Source organism: Pipra filicauda, unplaced genomic scaffold, assembly GCF_003945595.2.
Source record: "Pipra filicauda isolate LSUMZ 115617 unplaced genomic scaffold, ASM394559v2 scaffold88_size2543281_pilon, whole genome shotgun sequence".
NCBI lineage: Eukaryota > Metazoa > Chordata > Aves > Passeriformes > Pipridae > Pipra > Pipra filicauda.
Window position 1 is genome coordinate 1,768,575 of NW_024105075.1, and position 20,635 is coordinate 1,789,209.

General features: G+C 40.5%; 1 protein-coding gene across 1 annotated transcript; it reads right to left on the reverse strand.

Annotated features, from left to right (window-relative positions):
* Nucleotides 1-6,793: 6,793 nt before the first annotated feature.
* IL6 (interleukin 6) lies at nucleotides 6,794-9,833 on the reverse strand. Its single transcript, XM_039390941.1, is given in 5 exon segments — nucleotides 6,794-7,190; nucleotides 9,022-9,168; nucleotides 9,385-9,522; nucleotides 9,524-9,560; nucleotides 9,562-9,833. Coding segments are annotated over 5 exon segments (786 nt in total). The 3' UTR covers nucleotides 6,794-6,998.
* Nucleotides 9,834-20,635: the final 10,802 nt, after the last annotated feature.

The following is a 20,635-nucleotide window of genomic DNA, read 5'->3' on the forward strand; positions in this document are numbered from 1 at the left end:
GTTTTCAAATTGAGCGGACAAAAAGTCTTTCGTGCCACCTTCAAGTCAAGTTAAATGGAATGCCAATATGTAGTATTTTTCATTTACACATCCAGATTTTAATTCCATGTAGTGTGCTTTCTGTAATTAAAAGGTGAGTGAAACTCCTTAAATAAACACTCATTTTTTTCCTGGGGGAAAAAAAAAAAGTAGTATTAATTGTAAATCTTGGTAATTAATTGTAAGGTAGCAAAACTGTTTATGTTTAAAAATGTTTGCTACCAAAGATGTCTTCATTTTTAATGTTTTGAAGTTACTTTGCCGGTTTTGTCATTTTCACAGAATTTGGATGTTCTTATAAGGGCAGATTAGTGTTCTGTGAAGCTGTACATTAAATAGATTCCTATGAAGAATCTTAATTCCCTACGATAAGTTCAGCAAATATGCTAGTTTTAGCAAGACTGAGGAGTTTCGGTGGTCCTAGGGAGAAGAGGGCAGGTCTCTGGAGTGAAAGGGAAGGACATTCATGTTTTTCAAGGCTGTGGACTGGGGACTTAGGTGTTATTTGTTCCAAGTGTTTTAATCTATGATTTTTGCCTTTCCGTCTTTGTCCCAGTAAAACTTGAGAAAATTTTGTTTTGCTGTCAGATGGGAGACACTTAGAAAAGAACAAATATGATCTCCCCTGCTTCACTGTATCAGTCTCTGTCAGTGAATCAGTGGCTTCCACAGCCAAATACGGACTCTTTTCTGTGGCGGGGTTTGTGATGCAGTCCTGTAAGACCACATGTGAACTCAGTGTTGGAATAAACTCAGTGAGTGTAGTTTACTGAAACTTGAGCTCTGACTTCCACAGCTGAGCTCAAGGCTGCAGTTGAGATGTGTGAAATAAAATCATTGATGCCTTGCTGTGTTTTGTGAAGATTGTACTAACTTTGGGGTGTCCAGTTGATCTTACCTGGAGATAGGGATTGGTCGGCTTAGCACTTTGTGGCTTCAAAGTGGAAGTGGAGCATGCTTGTGGTTGTTTTAGTGTCAGGGAAATAACGAAAGTGGGAGGCTGTCTCTGGAGCCTGTTGTACCTGGTGACAAACAATTGCACAAGCGACCAGAGGAGTGTCTCCATCTGGACCAGTCTTAGGAAGATCAAAGGTTACTCTGCTCAGTGTCCTGCTTGCCATAAGTGAAGGCATCTTGAGGATTTTAATGCAAGAAGAATGCCCCATTCTCTGTCTAAAGTGACCTGCAGTCCTGTGCCCATGGTCCTTTTACATCTTGTCAGAAGGTGCTGCTCTGTCTCTTGGTCTCCTCCTAGGAAAGACACAAAGGTAGCAGTGGCTTTCCTTTAGTCTCCAAGGTGTCTGTGAACAAAGGATTGTTCTTAACTCAGGACTGAAGGAATGGGCTGTTTCTCCTCCATCCAAAAACCATGCTGGTTTTTGTGAGTGAAAAACCAGCAAAGTCCCAGGAGCTTATGGTGGGCAAGGAGCAATACAGTATCCTGCCAGCTGAATAGCTTGTTTGCTGGCACGCTGTCTGCAAGAGCTGCTGGTGGTTTTACCATTCAGGAACAATTTCTGTATTTTTTATCATTCCTATATTTTCTTAAAACTGCCTCTCCCATTACTGTATTGAAATGAAGTCAGAAGATCAGATACAACCTGGTACTGTTTGGTAATCATGGTGGGCAGAAGCTCCAGCACTCGGTGCTGACAGGCCTTTTAGCAAAGCATCTCCTGCCAGCTCAGCTCTGAGGAGTGGCCCTGGGGTGTGGGCATAGCAAGCAATGCAAAGGGGGATAAAGACAGGCTAAGAGACAAGGAGGAAGGAAGGTAGGGAGAGAATTAGGGCTCTGAAAAGGGAATAAAGACAAGGAGGTCAGTCAGAACAACAACAAAGGGTTTTAATCATGGACAAGACTTTTAAAGGTGGTGAAGTGAGAAGTGAGAAAAAAGCATGCACATCAGAGGAGCCACAGAGCCCTGCGGGGCTTCTGTGATACTTGGTGTGCAATCCTGAGGGAGTCTTGAGTTTGGTGGTTTTCTTGGTGTTTGGCCCGTGGATCTCCTGGTAGTAGGCTGTGAAAAAACAGTCAGTGTAGTGTCATCACTAAACAAAGGAGAAAAAAAATATCTGGATTTCAGTATAAATTTGTTCTTAATAAGTTAATCTACAAAGGAACCTACATGTTTACTCTAACAGCTCTTCAAGGATGGCCAGCTGTGAGGCAAAGTTAAGGTGATAGGAAATTTGGAATAGGTATTTCCTTCTGATACAAATTCCTGGTGTAGACGTGGCTGGTACAAAGTAACTGTGCTGTTATCTCATCAGTTATAAAAGAGAGGCTATCTCCTTTTTTTTGTTAATTAATTCATGAGCAAAACTCCTATTAGTTTAAACTGTAGCTTTTAAACACATAAACACTGCAGACCAAAGCAATGTTCAGAGTTTTGTCACAACAGGCCCCAGTGTTGGCGACATGTAAAACCTGTCCTTTGCTGCTTTGTACGACTGTCTTCCAAAATGGCTGTGGGTGACAAAATGCTGCTTAAGATCAAGTCTTCTTGCATTGTGTTGTAAGTGAAACAGAGATCTATCATATTGGCTTTATATATAAAGCATATACCAGGGATATTTTTTGAACTATTTTGTTACAGGCTTGGAATTTAAGCTATGATGATACTAATGATATTTGGAAATTAAAGCTCATTACATCAGTTTTCACCACAGGAATAGAGATCACATCCTGTTAAACATCATATGACTAATTTTTGCAAATAACCACTTAATTACAATTTCTAAATACTTTTCCATGATGGCCTGTGATGCAATAGCCATGTCTTGGTTAAGCTTGTGGGTTACATGCATTGTTTCCTGGTTATGCTTATATTAATTCAGGATTAGAGAATGGGTGAGATGGAGGGAATGCTTATCTGCTAAGTGCAAAAGGGTATTTTCTAAAAGGGTATCTGCTAAGTGGAAAAGGATATTTTGGCAAGGCAAATCAAATCTCAGTCTTCTGATTCTGAAAATAAATGTTTAATATTTTTAAAAATGGATTTTCTCATGAAAGACTGAATCTTCTTAAATTCTGGTCACTGAATAGAAATTCAGATTGCAAAATTCCTGTAGTGTGTTTTCTGATGACTGCCAAGGTCAGTCTTGAAAATATGCCAAGATTTGGTTAAATACGTTTAGATTGCAGGAATTGGTTTTGCTAGGAGTTCGGGGAGAAAGTGGTACTTCAGTGTTGAAGCCTGCAGAGGTTGCATTTCTGGGGAACAAGGGGGTGGGTTTTGGTTTTCCTCTTATCAAAGAGAAATAAGTTGTTATCTAATCATTTGACTTGAGAAGCAAGGGTTTACAGAAAGCTTCCCACCCAATATCATAAGGTTTGTAGTTTATATATATATATATATATATATATATATTTGGCAGCACCTCCTGACACACAGGATGTGACTTTGATATATACCACTGCATACTTACATTTCCACCATTTTATCTTTTAAATCGACTGTGGAAAAGATTATTAGTCACAAATAACAGTGGCAAACTTAGGGGGAAGTTTCCCAGCAAGCTAAGACAACCTAATGGCTTGTTACTGCTGAAAAGTGATCCTGCTCCTATGCTTTTCTGGTGGCATAACTCTTCCATCTCTTGTAGTGTCAGCTTGGTTTTGCTAACCTCACTTACTGTCATCTATTAATAAAATCTGTGAAAGTATTAGACATGCAGGCAGTCTCTCAAGTAGCTGTTGTTCTTTCTGCCAAAATTTGGTTTTTGCAGCGGTACATAGGCTTACTGGGTAGGGGATAGTACTGCAACCTGAGAAGTCGGTCAGGCTGGAATGTTTTAACTTTTTTTTTCTTAGAAGTTTTTTACACAGAAGAAGCATGGTAAAAAAAATTGAAAAATGATACTTCAGAGACTGTAATTGGAAAAAAAAGTATTTTTGTATTACAGATGACTTTAATATTAGGTTGCATTCTGTCTTTTTAATTTTTTGTTGTTGTTGTTTCGATTGTTTGGGTTTTTTCCCTCTCTTGTCCAGCATTCTACTCTTATGGCAGCATTGTTAACACTGTTTCTTAATACTGTGGACTTTTTCTTGCATAGAGTGTATGCATACTTTTCAACATAGCTTCACCTTCTTCCTGCATTGGGATTTCAAAATCAGGATGAAGGGAGCTGCTAATCTGTTGAGCATTCCAGAATCTCAGTATGGGGTTACTGAGTAGGGATGCAGTGGAAGGGGAAGGGCTAGCAGGGATCTGTAGGGCAGAGCTGGTCCTGTACAGCAGCAGCCAGAATGCTGCTTTGTGTGCTAATTTCCTTTTTTTTTTGGTAATTATTAGCAGGTCTTTTTTTGTTTGGGTTGGTTTGGGGTTTTTTTGTCATTATTTTGTTTTTTAGGGTTTTTTTGCCTTGCTCAGTGAGTTAGCTGTCAATTAGGAGGAGCTCTCTTCTATTGAAGTGTTGAGGTATTTCATTGTGGCTAAATGTAGTTAGGAATGCCCATTTTTACTCTTGTTCTGTTTTTTTACGTGTTTGCACTGGTCTGCCAACTAAAATAAATGCCTATGTGTGTTTTTTTAATTGATGAAAAATACTTCCTACACAGCAAACTGGATAAAGGATGACTAGTTGGGTCATTTGAGAGGCCCCATAACATGCTCAACAATGTTTAGGTCTCCTCTGACTTCCATCTGAATTCCCCACTGCAAATCTTCCTGTGCCACAAGCACCGGTGAGCGTTGGTTTCAGCAAGCAGTGCTTATCCTGGCAGCAGTCCCTGAAGTTGGCACTGTGACAGCAGTGATGGCCAGCAAAGCAGCTGCTGCATTGAAGTGCTCTGAGAATTGCAGGTGGCTGTGGAGGAGCCACGTGTAAAATAATGACAGCTCCGCAGCAGCACCAGCGATATCCTACACTCCAGGAAGGACTCAAAAGTTGACCTCCCCACCAAACAAGTGGTGATCTTTGCTCATCTTCTACATCCTCAAATGTGGCAGCATTTAGATCTTTATTACAGTTGCAGACCACCTGGAGTGGCTGCCAGCTGAAGAGGTGTGGGTGCTTGTCTATCAATTGCAAGGGATTTCAGTACCTCCATTCATAGATGCTTTCTGGCCTTTAAGGAGATGAGTGCAAGTTTGTTTTGCTCCAGTGTACATAAGTAGTTAATGGTGATCTCAGGCAGCCACCTTCTACTGGGAGAGGTGAAACCAGGAAATGCCTTTCCTTTTGGTCAGTCTTTATTTTTTTCTCCTTTCTGTTCTCACATAGTAATAAGGTCGGGTGTGGGATCCACATTTGGGTCTCATAGCTGTTATTGTGATAATAAGGGCCGGAATGATCACTAACCAAATGGTCACTAAAAAAAAAATCTCTGTGAAAGGAAGCAGTGAAAAAGCCAAACCAGGCTTTCCTATGTTTCCTAGCATGTGCCAGGACAGCTAGAGCAGGATCTTGCGTGCTGTGAGAAAAATGGTTCACCACAAACATCTTTAAAGTGACCACCTTGAGGTCTCCTCATTCTTTCTCAAGATGTTGCACAACTTAAGATGACAGTTTTACCATATTGGGCAAAGCAGTGGTTTTGTTTGTTTAGAGCATCTGAAATGTGGGTTGTGAGTGAACTGGTCACTGTTTTGGCATCCCCAGTGGTGGAATGCATATGTGGACAATCAGATCGCTCAGAGGAAGAGGAGAATTTACTGGCATCCTTATCCACATTCCAGGGCATGCCTTTCATCTCCTCATCTTCACTGCTGTGCTGGAAGAAAAAGAGAGAGGGTAATTAATATTCTATGAATTTTAGAGACAAAACTCGAGTGACTTTTGCTGCCTGCATCCATTGTGAGGCCTGTGAATTCCTCAAAGTTTGGGTGTACCTGGTAGTTGCACAGCTCCAGTGCTGCAGGTGATGCAGCTAAGGAAAGTTTCAGCAGTTTGATACTCAGGCTTAGGTCTTGTTTTGTTTTGTTTTTTTTCTATACAGTATTCAAGAATATGCATTCGTGGTTTGTGGCCTGTCCATCCTAGTGGAATATAAAAGACAGATGCATTGTATCATCCATGGTCATTGACATCTCAGCAGCAATATGTTGATTTATAGCACCTAAGGAAAGAACCTAAGATTTTTTTTCTGCTTCTTGAGAGAGGAGGGAGAAATGTTTAATCAAACTTGGAAAATTCCCTTGGATGACAGCAATAAAACTAGTCAAAGATAGTATTCATGTCAAAGTGGTTAATGTGGTTGTCTCACCATTTTATTTATTTAAAAGAGATTGTTAAACTTGTAAGAAGATCCAAACAATTACAGTTTTATGGAGTTTTCCTTATTAAATATAGGGGACTTATTGTTCATTTGTTTCTCAGGAGCAATGGTAGTTTATTGTGTACACTGTTAAGTTCCATGTTCACGACATCTGGTTCCTTTATATCCAATTTTATGAATTATATGTTGACCAAGTTGTCTGTGTATGTGTGTACATACATGCTATGTAGATAACTGAACTCATTATATAGATAAATTCTTGAAAGTGGTTATTCTGATAATTGCAGGCATTAAAAACTTGAATAGATTAGAGTGCCTTAGTCTTATTTAAAGTTCACACGGGTTATACAGGCCTTTTTTTAAAATCAGCTTTTATTTGTTTTAAAAATATAAATAAGTCATAAATATTATCTTTCAAATAGTTTAAAAACATAAGGTATACAACAATTTTTCTGGGTTCTGAAAATATTTTTTTGTTGAGTACATATTAAATAAGTTGCTATTCTGAATAGTACCATTAGAAAATTGCTTAAATTATTTCTAAATATTGAAAATATAAATAAGAAACATTAGAAATTAATAAATATTTTAAATACAATAAATAACTTCCTAGAAGGAAATAAGAATGTATATAAATGCAAACCATTGTTACTATTTCTGGTTCTTAAAACAGAACAACACTCTTGTCTGCCACATGACAGATGTGTAACAAAGGATTGTGCCTGAACTAAAACATTTAGGCACTGAAACTCCTGGTATTTTTCAAATAGCGCACAGCCCTCACTGTTTTCTCCATAAACGAAGTAAAGTCTCGGAGGATGAGGTGGGTGGTGATTTTCTCTATCCAGGTCTTACTGGACTTCAGCTTTGTGCGGAGGGATTCCTGGGTAGCTGCATCTGGGATGATCACTTCTTCGGGATTGATCACCTATGAAAAAAAGACAATATTGGGGGGATCCTGGTTAAAACATTGTAATTGAGCTTGTTGGAGAGCATCAGTTTGTGTATTCCCAACCAGCTGCATATCCACACTTTCTGTACTGCAGACAACAGCCCTCCCTGGGAGCTGTGCTTCTGTACAGCCATGCTTCTGTGGAGGGCTTTGAGCAATGCTGATGCCTGCTACGATTCCTGTGTAAGAATCTCTGATCTATACTGTTTGCTCTGGTTTGAATGCAACGTCTGGCATTGTGGTCCCACACTGCACTGAGCAGATCAATGCACCTCTCCTGCTGTCTGTTAGTCTTGTGGGGAGGTGGGAAGGCCCTGATCATGGTTTGTTCTAACCTGTACTGGCTGCTCCATCCTGAGTTACAGAAGCTGACATTGGGAGTAAAAACTCTCATGTTTTGTAGTAGATTAACAGTTTTCAAAGATGTCAAATTTGTTTAGTTGCTTAATTCTTACTTTCCAGGCATTTAGTCACAGAGGAGACTGAGTGCCGCCAACTTTCACTGATGTGTGGGAGCACAACTACAAGATGAGTGAAAGGAGTTATGTACTTTATTATTATGCAAGCCTCCTTCTGGAACATCTTTTTTTTTGTGAAATATAAAATATAAATATTCTTTCTGTCCAGACTACTTGGAAGTGGATTCTGATCACACCCCCTGTTACTGATATACCCAGCTCCTTGTTGCACTCTGTAAAAGTTTGTGTCTGGATATCCAGACAGGTATTGTCCTGGTGGATCTATCTAACCACAAGTGACAGATTCTTGCCTTAAATAGCAGATTTTTCTCTCATAAAGAAAAATTTCCAACTTGAAGATGAAGACTTTTTCTCAAAAATTCTGTAGTTTCTACAAGCACAGGTTTTGCTTTTGATCACTGTGTTTCATTCTGCCTGTTTGATTACATTGATTCTACTAATTTTCCAAAAAAAACCCCTAATTTCCCTCAGTTATGAAACAAACTTTCTGCAAACTAATATATCAAGTTGGAAGCCAGTAGTCAGTTGCTGTCTTATGATGGGACTATTATTCTCAGCTAGCACTGTGTGAAAAAAGCAGTTCAGCTTCCTTTCACTTTAAAGAATGATGGGCATAAATCAATATGTTAGGAAAGGTATGGCAGACAAACTGGACTTTTCACACACCAAAAATCATCTTGAAGGAAATAATACCCTGAGACTTTTGCAGTCCTTACATGGATGGTTTTTACTTGGGCAAATAGATCCCCCAATGACAAAGGAAATATTTATGTTAAGGATTTTTAATGTGAGCAAGAACTACAGGAAATAAGTGAATTTTTGAAGTGTGATCTTTCAGAGCTCTCCAAAACATGGAAAATGTCTGTCAGAAATAAGTAGCATTTAGTTTACCAAATCAAAATAGCATTTGTCAAGAAAAGGTTTTTTTCCCATGATCATTACAAGCAAAATATGTGCTTTTTAATAGGCAGCTATCTTCCTTGATTTTTAAGCTACTGATAGATATTTCAATATACCATACAGCTTGGCTTAAAAGTTTGTTTTGGAGAGTTTTAAAGATCAATACTGTTGTAAAAATGTATTTGCCTTTTTTTAAATGCATTTAATTGGTTTGGAAATTAGAAATTCAATAGAAAGTAGGAAGAAGAGTTGTTCTTTAAGAAAAGAAACCAAAACTTTGTAAACCCTCTAAATTAGTCATGAGGATAAGGAACTGTCACCTGTTGTTTCATTGGGAAATGTTCAGCTTCGCATAGCATCCTCTATCTCTGACTGCACATCAGTATTAAGCCATAACAGTTATCAGAGTGAATTTAAAACCAACTCACCATTTGTCTTATGGTATGTGCCAGGTGCTCTGTACTATAGCATAGCGATTCAAGGTTTTGGTTTTCACTAATAAAAGTTTCTTGCACATATTTGAGGTATGTCTGAAATGTATAAAGCCCGCTGGAGATTTTTTTCAAGCATTTATCCTGAAATGAGAGAAAGGTGAGAAAGTCACTTACAGCTCAAAACGCCTTGATCGCAATGCTGTGTGCAGGTTAGCAGATGATGCTTATACAGAGTGTGGAGGTCTGGCTAAAGCCAGCTGGAGCCGGCACAAATCTTTAGGTCAACTTCCACAGGTTTTTTTAGCAGGCAAAAGTTGCCCCAGGCACATAGGGTTAGACCAGAAAGGAGTTCCTTGCCTCATCGAAGCCGGCATGCAGACACCCGTCTTCCTCCGTCACTCTGGGGAGGTTGAGGTTGTTCTGGAGGAGCATTTCCACGCTGTTCTCGCAGACGGTGAACTTCTCGCACATCTGGGGAGAGACACCAAGAAGTTTCGGTCGCGCCTTGGCCGGAGGCAGCCCCTCCCGGGCCGAGCCCGCGGGCCGCCCGTACCCACCTCTCGCTGCAGCTGAGCCGCCCGGTCGCGCAGCAGCTGCGCCAGCCGCAGGCTGTGGGGCAGCGCCGCCCGCCGCGCCGCCGCCTCCTCCGGCTCGGCCTCCCCCGAGGAGTCTGCGGCCCCGGGCAGCGGGACGGCTCCGGCCCGCGGCAGCAGCAGCAGCAGCAGCGGCAGCAGGAGGATCGGCAGCGCGGGCTGGCGGCGGCCGGAGCGGGCACGGGCGCAGCCACAGCTCGGGGCGAACTTCATCGTGCGGCTTCTCGGCTCCGGCCCCGGCCCCTTCTCGTCTGCTAGGCTGGCGGGTTGAATGAGCTCCGGGCATCCCTGAACGTGTATTTATCGAGGGGGCTTCGAGATTATTCATGGCCTGGGAAAATCCGGCATGAGAACACGGAGGGGGGGGGGGGGGGTGCTTGAAGGAGCGTGCCGGCTTGACATGTTGGAGAGCGGGATTGTGAAACGGGGCCGGTGGGAACATGAAGTAATCCTGCTCCGTAATTCCTTGACGGCTGGGCTGCCCCCTGCACACACCGCCGGCTCACCTGACCCCGCGGGGTCTCGGCCGGGGCCAGAGCTGGAGCCCCCGTGGTCCAGCTGTCTCTGAGCCTGCCAGCTCCAGCCCCACAGAAAGGCTTGGAAATCACCTACCTATTTTACATGCATACACCATATGTGCCATATACTTTCTGGTATTTCAATATTTTAAAATTTATATTTTGATATTTTATGTTTATTTAAAATATATGGTTTAATGTTTTATGAATTTTGTATGATGTATATTTATCTCTGTATTTCGGCTATTTTTATTGTGTATATATATATATATATATATATATATATATATATATATATATGTGAAACTAAACACCCCTGTTTAGGTGCAGGGTATGTACAAGTTGTAAGTTGCCTCTTCCCCTGTGAACTACATATGGGTAGATTAAATACATCATGTTCATATACTTTAAGTGGACCAAAACCAGCTCCCACAGCTCCAGCAGGAGGGTGGCTGCAGGAAATGCCATGAAGTTCCCTGTTATCTGCTGCCTTATCTTTTTCTGCCTACCTGGTCAGTGTTGCAGGAATTTTAACCTTTCAGAGGGACTCTTCACCCAGGGCAAGTGTGCTTGTTTAGATCAATCTTGTAGAATGCAGACTGAGTCAAACTGGGCAAGGCATGCTGACATTGAACTTCTGGAATGTCTCGAACTGATTTTGGCCAAACTGACTTTTTTTTTTTTTTAATATGAAATCAGTTCTGTTTTCTCACATAACGAAGACCAGAGTGAGACCTTATTCTCCTTTGGGAAGTGCTAACAGGCGGGTGCAGAGTGAGGAGAACAGAACATGGGGCATAAGAGAGGTGATAGACAATACAGTGACTGAACTTGGGTGTCCTCATTTGGATTCTCCCTTTAAAAAAAAACAACAGATACTTCTAATTAATTTTCAGCTTGAATTCACATTCAGCTTGGATAGAGAGCCTCAGGAAAGAAGCAGGGTACTACTATTTGTTATTTAAAGTCTTGTTCTGCCAGTAACAGAAAGGGAGCTGCAGTAATTTTGCCCAGTTGAGAGATATTAGGGCTGGAACACAAGTGTGAGAGAGCAGTTTTCAACTGAAGCAATCCGTCTCTGCCCAGGTCCCTGAGCACAGCAGAGGGGATATTGCCAGAACAGTATCTACTGTAATGTTAGCTCTCCCTTACTAAGTCTGTGGAGTTAGGCATAGGAGAAAGCATACCGCTAACGGTACATTTGACTAGTATCAATTAAAAGATCCTATTGCAATGGTACAAAAGGATTAAAACAGCCAGACCAGATGAGCTCGGTGCCTGGTATTTGCCTTCTGATGACCATCAGAGGCAGGTACAGCAGGGAAGGAACTCCTGCCTACCTCTTTTTCCATTTGCCATAGCATATGGATGTACGTGTCTCAGAGAGGGATTTCCTTCCGCTGCCAGACGACTCATAGGCTGTTCCCTGCAGACAGTCAAACTTTTCCTTTACCTAACCAAAGTGAAAATACTGCTCTTAAAATGACCAAAACTTGGTAGAAGGTTGTGTTTCCTTCAGAATTTTTTTCAGCAGACATTCTGTAATTGAGTCTTGTCTGTAACTCTGTAAGTTTTAATTTTGTAACCTGATTTTATGGGTTGTCATTTTCTTATTATGTCATGAAAGTATCTATTCCTTAGCAATTTTCAGAGAACCTTTTTGTGATGATCACTGTTATACAGTCTTGATGATGTGTGTAGTTACATTTTAAGAGTGAAATAAAAGCAAGTTTCAACTGTTGTTCCTCACATAAAAGTCTCTAAGCCTTCAGTTATTATTTTCTCATTTTGGGGTTTTGTTTACTTTTTTATATGAATGTCCATGTGACTTTTCAGAAGTACAAAGTATACTTACATGCTCCAGTGGAAGTTGCTCATTAATGCCTTAGAAACTCCATTTGATAATCTAGGACAAAGCATAGCATTCAAGGGAAGAAGGAACTGGAATTTACACAACAGCATTAAAATACTTCTTCTATTGCTGGGGACAGTTTCTTATGGAAAATCACTTATTTAATTGGTACTGTACATAATAGAAATACTTTGCACTGATCTATCCATAGTAATGGTTAAAGTTTGTGGAGTGCTTAAAGGAGGTCAATTAATCCACACTGTACTACACTGAGTTACACTGATTTATCAGTAGTCACGTTGTTCAAAATGTATTAAGCCCTGAACAAACAGCACTTGCTCATGAGTTAGATACAGGTCAGAAGATCTGCCTGGTATTTGAAATGCATGAGTAGTATTGCTGAGACTCTAAGTTGTAGTTTCTAGATACCAAGGAATTTCTTTCCTGCATAACATCTCTGTAATGCTGCCGATTACTGTTCTTTTTATTTCTATTGCACTTCATTTCACTGTGCAGGTTATTTTTTTCCTTGGCATTTATAGTATCAACCAGATGGCTGCATTCTGACATGTAAAACCTTCCTAAGGTGTGATTTCAGAAATTCTCAGTGTTTATCCAACTTTTTCTTCTGTCCGAGAAATGAGAATTACTCCTGTAGATTTCTGTAGGAGCAAAGGGTCCAGTTCTGAATGTTCTAAAAAATCTCTCCTCTCACACTTTCCACACATGAAATTGTTCCTGATTGCAGTCAAGTGTGAGTTTATAGGCAGGGAGCCAATCCAGAATCATCCCATGTGTCAATATCTTGTTTTCTAGGATCAGTGTGCAACTCACTGACCTGTTCTGGAACAGGTTCTGTTTCTTCTAGAATTGCTCTGCCCGGGAGCAAGCCCATGCCACTTTTGCTCCTGATAACCTGGGAGAATTGTAGAGAGGAGGCTGTTTTCAGGAGAGGTGTTTGACAACAGCATGGAAATGGTAGTGCCACTAAAGAATTCAACAAACTGCAGAGCTGTCACGGTCAAAGCTTGTCTCCCCTCTTCTGTCGGCTGTCAGGCACATGTCTGCAAGGAGCCCTACCGTGGGGCAAGGTAAAACACAGCAGCAGGAGACCTTGCTTGCTGAATGCTGTGAGTCAACTAAATGGCTACATAAATGGTATTTCTAAATAGAAAAATAAGGTATTTTAGTAAAGTAGAATTACTAGGGTTACAGTATGATCCACTTTGATTTGTGTGTTTGCTTTGACTGTCTTTCTCTTTCTAATAATCTCCACTATGCTACAGTATTAAGACAAACCACTGATGCTTATTGGGGGATTATGACTTTAAATAGTACTGTTGATAGTAAGAGATGAAATACAAATGGAAATATGGTGTTCTTCTATAGAAGTGTTAGATTTTGTGTCGAAGAAAATGCCAATTGTCAGAAGACTGTTCAAGAGGGATCATGACAGTGACTGAGCAAATAACTTCCAAATGTCTTGAATGAGGTTGGAAAGCTGATGTCCCCTGACATATTTTTGGTTGAATTCCTCAAAGCTTAAAATGAGGGAACTTGAGTTCCTACAGATCTTGTAAAGAATGTCAGAGTTCTTTGTAGTGTTAAACCAAGCTGCCCTGTGCTGTATTTGAAGTGAACAGGTTGAACAGGTCAGTAATACCCTGTGTTCATGTTTCTTATAAGCAAACATTGCTTTGACAAGCTGCATGTCACCAAAGACCGATGGAGCACTTGACTAGCAACCTGTTGCTTTTGTGGCTTTACAAGTTCTTTGGTTCTCTGTTGGTTGTTTGCCAGGGAACTGCAGAGCTCTTTGGGGATTTTTTGGTGAAAAACTGGGGATTGCTCATTTTTCTTTCCTTAAGGAAAACATGCATCATTTTTAAACAAGACTAGGTCTTATTACAATAAGACCTAATTTTTTTTCTTTGAGTGCATCATATGCAAACACCATGGATTTTCTTGCCTTCAGCTAAATCAGAGGTCTAAAGGAAAAATACTTGCTTACCTTTAAATTATGTCCTGGTTTTCAGCTTTATCTGCTTCCTTTCAAGAAGAAGAATCATGCCATGGTCTTCTCTAGTCAACTTCCAGGCATGCAGGCAGGCAGTCCTAGGAGAAAGAGGTCCTAAGGATAACTGTTCTTGGGGAATATCTGAATGGTACAAGTCACTTTAAGTAGACACATCTTCAAGTCAAAATGATTTCAGGCATTTTAATGCTGGAATGGGAACATCGTGACACTTGACAGTGAAACTAGATTTGCACTAGGAGCACTTTGCTGTTGTGGCTGCACCAATAAATGGCATCAGGAAGCAATTCCACGAACTTTTCTTATGGAATGAAAGTAGCTGTTACTTTGTCTCTATCACAGTGCTGTGTGTGGTGTGGTGGGTACCTCTTCACAGGGCTACATCAGGCACCAGATCAGAGAACTGGATGAGTTAGGAATACCCCAATGGCCTTTGGTCTTTCACAAGCACACTTTCACAGTACCTGCATGCTGTTATCTGGCTTATTTGTGAGCATTGCCCACTGTGGTAACACGCTGTTTTGACAAGGATCCCATTTGATGAGTATTGTGTTTTGAATTTTGTAGGGCTGTACTTCTAAAGAAAATCTCCTTCCCCTTTTAAAAATAAACTGAGTGTAAATTCCACTTGTGTTCAAGGAACCTGTTTGTTCCCTTTGAGCTCTCTAAGCATAAAAGATGAAAATTCAAAGAAATTGTATGACGAAGCAGAAAAGTGAGGGGAAGTCACGGGGGAAGATGAAGAAGCTGAAAAGAGAACACAATGAGGAACCTGAGTGTATGGGAGGTACTGAATGGTGTAAGTATTTATCTTTATTGTTTGCCATTTTTAACATAGTACATTAGATGTAGATTGTGTTTTACAAAGCATTCAAAAGGCAAGTTCTCCCTCCAAGGAGCTTACTCAATGCAAAAGGAAACTGAAGGAGTGCCAATGTTTATCCATAATCACACTCATGAAAGCATACCAAGTCTAGTTCAGCTTAGTAAATAGAGGATCTATTCAACTCTTATATAACAGTTCATATGTTGCTCAATGAGATATCTGTATATCTAAATGTGTTTACACTTGTTCATGACCAATGTTTTTGTGCCCATAATCTCATTACCAGACTTGTCTTGCTTGGTTTGACATGTAACCGTGCATCCTCATTTCTTTTCCTGGTGATTGCCTTTCTGTGACATTGTAAATTACCTACACATAACCCAAGTCATTTAATGAAATTTTTGTGTTTTTTCCTCGATAGCAGCAGTTTCTCTCTGCATTGAGAACAGAAGTTGGGTGGTATCAGCAGTTATTTTTGCCAGTGTATGCATAATGATGCAAGAGAGAGTATTTCTCATCCTTCGGGGAGTTTTATTTCTACCTCAGAGCTTAGAATAGGGAAATAATGCTGAGTGTGGGTATTTGTAATTTATATCCTGTCTAAGTACAATGAGACATGTAGACTGTCCAGCTGGAGGGCTATCTTTTACATAATCTATAACATGGTAGTACTGCTTAACAGGACCACTGACAAAGTAACTCCCTTATCAGAATCAAATGCAAGGCTCCAGTGCATTCCTTTTGGGAGATAACTTTTCAATAGTACTTTATATGTGCTGGAATTTTGTCTTAGCAGATGCGTAACTAGAAAACCAAAATGCACTATGCTTGTGCAGTATGTTGTGTGCTTTTATAAAAGTTTTCTAGCTCAAGGGTACAGTGGAGCTGCTGTGGAGTTTGCCAGTTTAGTCATATATTTGGCCTTACAATCTTGTTGAGAAACCTGAATATCACTACTCAGTGCTGTACGCATTGGGGGTTTTGGGTCTTTCTTCCTTTCTGGGTGAGTTCCAGCAAACTCCTTTACTCTTCTAAACTGAATTCATGAGCGGGAACCTACTTACTATAGCTGGAGCTCTTTCTAATGACATGCCAGTGCACTATAACAGCATTAGTAGGTTATGCTGGATCTGTAATATTCACTCTTCCCACACTGATGTTATTGAAACAAAAGTATCCTGGGGGCCAGGTTGGCTATAAAGACTTTGATCCCATCACCAGAGGATTTGAGTGGTCTAGGTCCAACTAGCTTTTTCCTTCGGGTGGCCAATTAGGTGGTCTAATGCTTTTTGTTTAGATTGCTCAACCAGGATGTGGGAGATGTTGAATCATATCCCTTCCCTATTTAAAGGGATTATGAACCCAGATTTACTCCTTTACAGGAAAGTCCCCCAACTCCTAAGTGTCTTGGCTAAGATGTTTTTCTATCCCTCCTCTTAAGGTGAACCTTTTTTGTCTCAAAGAGGTCAGGAGCCTGTGTGCCACCTTGGTGGGTTGACTGGGATTCCAGGGGAAGTTTGCTCAAATATGTAGTAAGAGAAATTCGGACCTCAGGCAGAAATAGAAAGTGATTCCCAGGGAGCACTCTGACCTCAGAGCTGTTGAGTAAGCCTGGGCATGGGTAAAGGCCTCGCTTTCTCCATGGACTGCCTTTCGGAAGGAAGAGCTGGTCTGTATGGTGAAACCCAGGAGGATTGGATGTCAGACCCTCCCTGGCAAAGGATCCTGGCTCCCTGGCAAAGATACCTGCTTCCTGGGAGGGAAAAGCTCCTCTCCCTGGAGTTTCTTATGGGCTGGTGCAAGAACTCCTCATACAACCCACCAGCTCTCGCACACCCCTTCCTTAGCAGTGGCTCTGCCCATGCCTGTCAGGGGAACACCACAGCTCTGCCTGCTCTGGTCAGGCACTTCTCTCTGTAAAGTCCCCTGATATCACTCATCCAAAATGCAGAATGTACTCCATTTCCTCTGCTGATGTTAAAAATACGTGCGAGACCAAAAGTTAAAAATAAAAACCAGAAGCAGTCAAGTTCAACCGCTTTGATACGAAACTAACCCCCAGCCCTTCCCTATGCCTGAAGCTACCTGTGACAATGGCAGTTTTGGTGTGGAGAAGGAACTTGTTGGATATCTCCTTTTGTACTTTAGCTCAGCATCATCAACTGTCACTCCCCGCTGCTCTTACTTTGATCGTCATTGTTACTTACCAGTGCTCAAATCTTGGGATTTCTATGGTCTACTTTTTTCTGGTACTTCTTGTCTGGACTTGTCAGCACTTTGAAAGTGCCTAGACTTTCAAAACATGTCTATGTGAAGGCAGCAAAGAGTATTCTCTTTATTCCCTATGAATACCGTAACCATTGGTAAACATGAACAGAGAGCAAAGGCCTCAGTCAGAATTACAGGCATTTTTAAGAAAGGATAAAACTAAACTTTTGTGTTTCATTTCACATTATTATTATTTTCCTTATGCATTTCCAATAGTTTATGCAGATTTTCTGGTGAGAAGTCGCATATTTTATACATTTTGTAAAATTACTACTTTCTAAAATTGGATTTTCTACTATTTTTTTTCAAAGTCATATAGAAGATATTCCATAGAGACTGCTATGCTGTTACCAGCTGCATGCTAAATCTCCCAAATGGCTATTTAGTAAAATCTACTGCTTTCTGTGTAACATTTAGCATGTGGTTCCATAACTGTTACAAGTTTATATGGAAACACTGGTGTGCTGCCCCCAGGCTTATTTATTATTCAAATCTAGTTAAAACTCTTTCAACGAGACCTGCTAACTCCTGGGAAGTGGGAACATGCTAACAAATGAGTACAAATGTGGGAAAGATGCTACCAAAAAGAGTGTCACTGCCAGTCTGTAGTCTGACTTGTGCCACGAGTCACTTTTTCTCACTGTGTCCCATATGTGTCAGTGCTGGTGTTTGAGCCATTATATCAGACTGGGGAGGGGATCTAGTTGGAAAATTCCACCAAAGGAATGTAATAGTTTTCATTAGGATGTGTTCTGTGATCTGAGTGATGGTCTATCTGCCCAAACACTTGTGTCAGTATGAAGAAGCAAGCTGCAATGCCTGAGTCCTGGGATAGTATTAGTAACAAATAATAAAAATCACTGTGGTTTTGTGTTGAGCATGAAAAATGTTATACCTCATCTCAACATTCACATCTCACACCTCCAAAGCAGTGCATACTCTTGAAAACATATTAAAAAAAAGAGAAAGTTGTAACACATTAATGTGGTCATCACTTTTTATTAACAGACAAAGCTAGTAGCTAAAGTCAATTTGAATTCATGAAGACTTTTGTCTCCCCGCCTGCTTTCAATTCCAGACAATGTTATGGACATTATTATTATTATTATTATTATTATTATTATTGTTGTTGTTGTTGTTGTTGTTGTTGTTATTGTTATTATTCCCTGAGTGGTCTTTTTGGTCAGCTCTGCCCCCTTGCCCATGGAAAGCCATTGCACATGTTTTGAACTGTTGTAACTCCACTGATTTTGACAGGACTTCTCTTGTCTGATGAAAGAGCAAAGAGAGTCATGATGAAGAGTTTTGCAGCCACAGACTATTGTCACTGCATGCTTTGCCATCTGAATAGGTAAGTCCACAGCTGACAATTTTTCTGCTAAGCAATGTGATGGAGTTGCAAGACCCTTTAGACTGCAAAGTTCATGGCTCCTAACCTCCAGAAAGCAGAGCTTTTGAAAGGAATGTTGATTTGTGAATGTCTGGTTTAATCAGAACTCCCAGTGCTCTTGGGTCTACTGAGAACCTCTGCAGAATAAAAAGCCTGCAGTCAATAAAACAAAGCTGACTTTCCTGGCTTCTGATGATGACAAAAAAAAATGCATGGAAGGCTTCTTTAACTTCTCTAGAATTCCATTACTTTTTGTTTGGTGTTTGATATCTTCCTTATTATGTCCCTATTGAGAAAATATTTGTAAATCATTGCCAAGAACTAGTCAGAGGGGTAATGAAAATATTTACTTCTCAGAAGGTTAAGATTGGTGTCAGACAGATAAAAGCTGTTTTAAAACTTTCTCAAAGGCATGGTAAAATTACTTGTAAGAGAGTGAACTCAATGGCAACATTTCTATGGAATTCATTATGAAACAGGCACTGTCTTATATGTAAAAGGAAAGACCAAAAAAGTGGGAAATTACTTCTACCCTCCCTCCTACTATAAAATGTACAATTATATATGTGCAATTTGTTCACTCTCTTCTGAGCCTCAGCTCATTCTTGTCAAGCTTTGAGAAAACTTTTTTAAAAACAATACCATCAGAACCAAGGCTAGCATAGTAAAAAATAGATCTAATTTTTGGAGCTACCACAAGGAGGAAAACAAGTTAGATCTTATCAGAAAAGGAGGAATTTCTAGCTGCAAATATTAGATGACATCTGCTTGAAGTCCTTTGCTTACTATTGATGCAGGACATTTCTTTTTACCAGGGCGCAAAGTCACTCTGCCTGTTCTGCCATTTTTTCCTTCGAGTTAGTCCCTTAAGCACTAGTAATCTTGACTTAGTTTGGAGTAACTCTTTTTAAGGTGTGAAGATTATTTTTTTTAATTTCCAAAAAAGGTTGCAACACTTCTAATCTGTTCGGGCCTTTTCCTGAATAGCTCTTCCTGACATCTGTAGGAATCTGTAACCCCACAGTTCTATGTCTCTTGATACATCTGAAGTTTGCTCTTAATTCCCTACTGATGCATATACTTTTTGTAGCCCCGAACCCCTCTCCTGTGCTTAGGTTCTATTTCACCAAATGTGTTTTCCCCAAAATCAACTTTTGCCTAGAATGTTCCTTTTTGTGGTATTGCATGTGATATGTAAAAAAAGCATGATTTCTTCAGCTATGTCCCATGCCTATATAATAGACAGAGTTGTACTACATTGTGGTATAGTCAGCTGTACTGTGTGTCAGCTATACCAACAGTAACAGAAACAAGGGGATACCAGAATTGGTTCACCCACTGGGAGGAGAGAACATTCCCACTCCTTGGATTCAAGCTTCCTTGAGCTGATTCATAGCAAAGCTGCAGAAAACTCACGTGGTGTTTCACGGACTCAAAGAAAGTGGGAATCAGCTCCTCTCCCTGCTGTGGGACAGACAGCAACTACGATCACACTTCACTCTGTAGTGGAGAAACTCTGGCAGAGGGGTGGTCTCTAATGTAAGTTTTACCCTTGGCTCTGAAAGGAGCCAGACGATGGCCTCAGGCACTTCACATGGCCTGGAATTGTTCCTGACTGTATAAGTGTCTCTGTTCCAATACTGATTTCCCCAGCTCCTTTCACAGTGTTATCTTAGATACTGATGAACACCAAGCAGGTACTTAGCCCCATATTTCTGAGTAATCCTGTTGGCATCCATGGTGATGCTGGGCCCACACAGCAGTGGGACACATGAGGATGTCTGCTGGGCCAGGGCTCTCCTGAGACAAAGCTTTTTAAAGGTATGCTATCTGAAGCCTTCAGCTTCAGCACCTATTTCTCAGCACACTTGAAGCTGGCAGATGTAGTTACCTTCCTCTCAGGCATAATTTTACGCAACATGGCAGAAATATGTTAAATGTTTCCTGAAAATAAATGAAAGCTTCACAGACTGAGCAAGAGAACACCAGGAGAAAAAACCCATGCAATATACTGGTACAAAACATCATGTTTAGCCATAATAAATAGTCAGTTTTACATAAATAATGTAGTTTATTCCCATTACAAATAACAAATCACATACACACGGTTTGTGCCATTTCTCTCT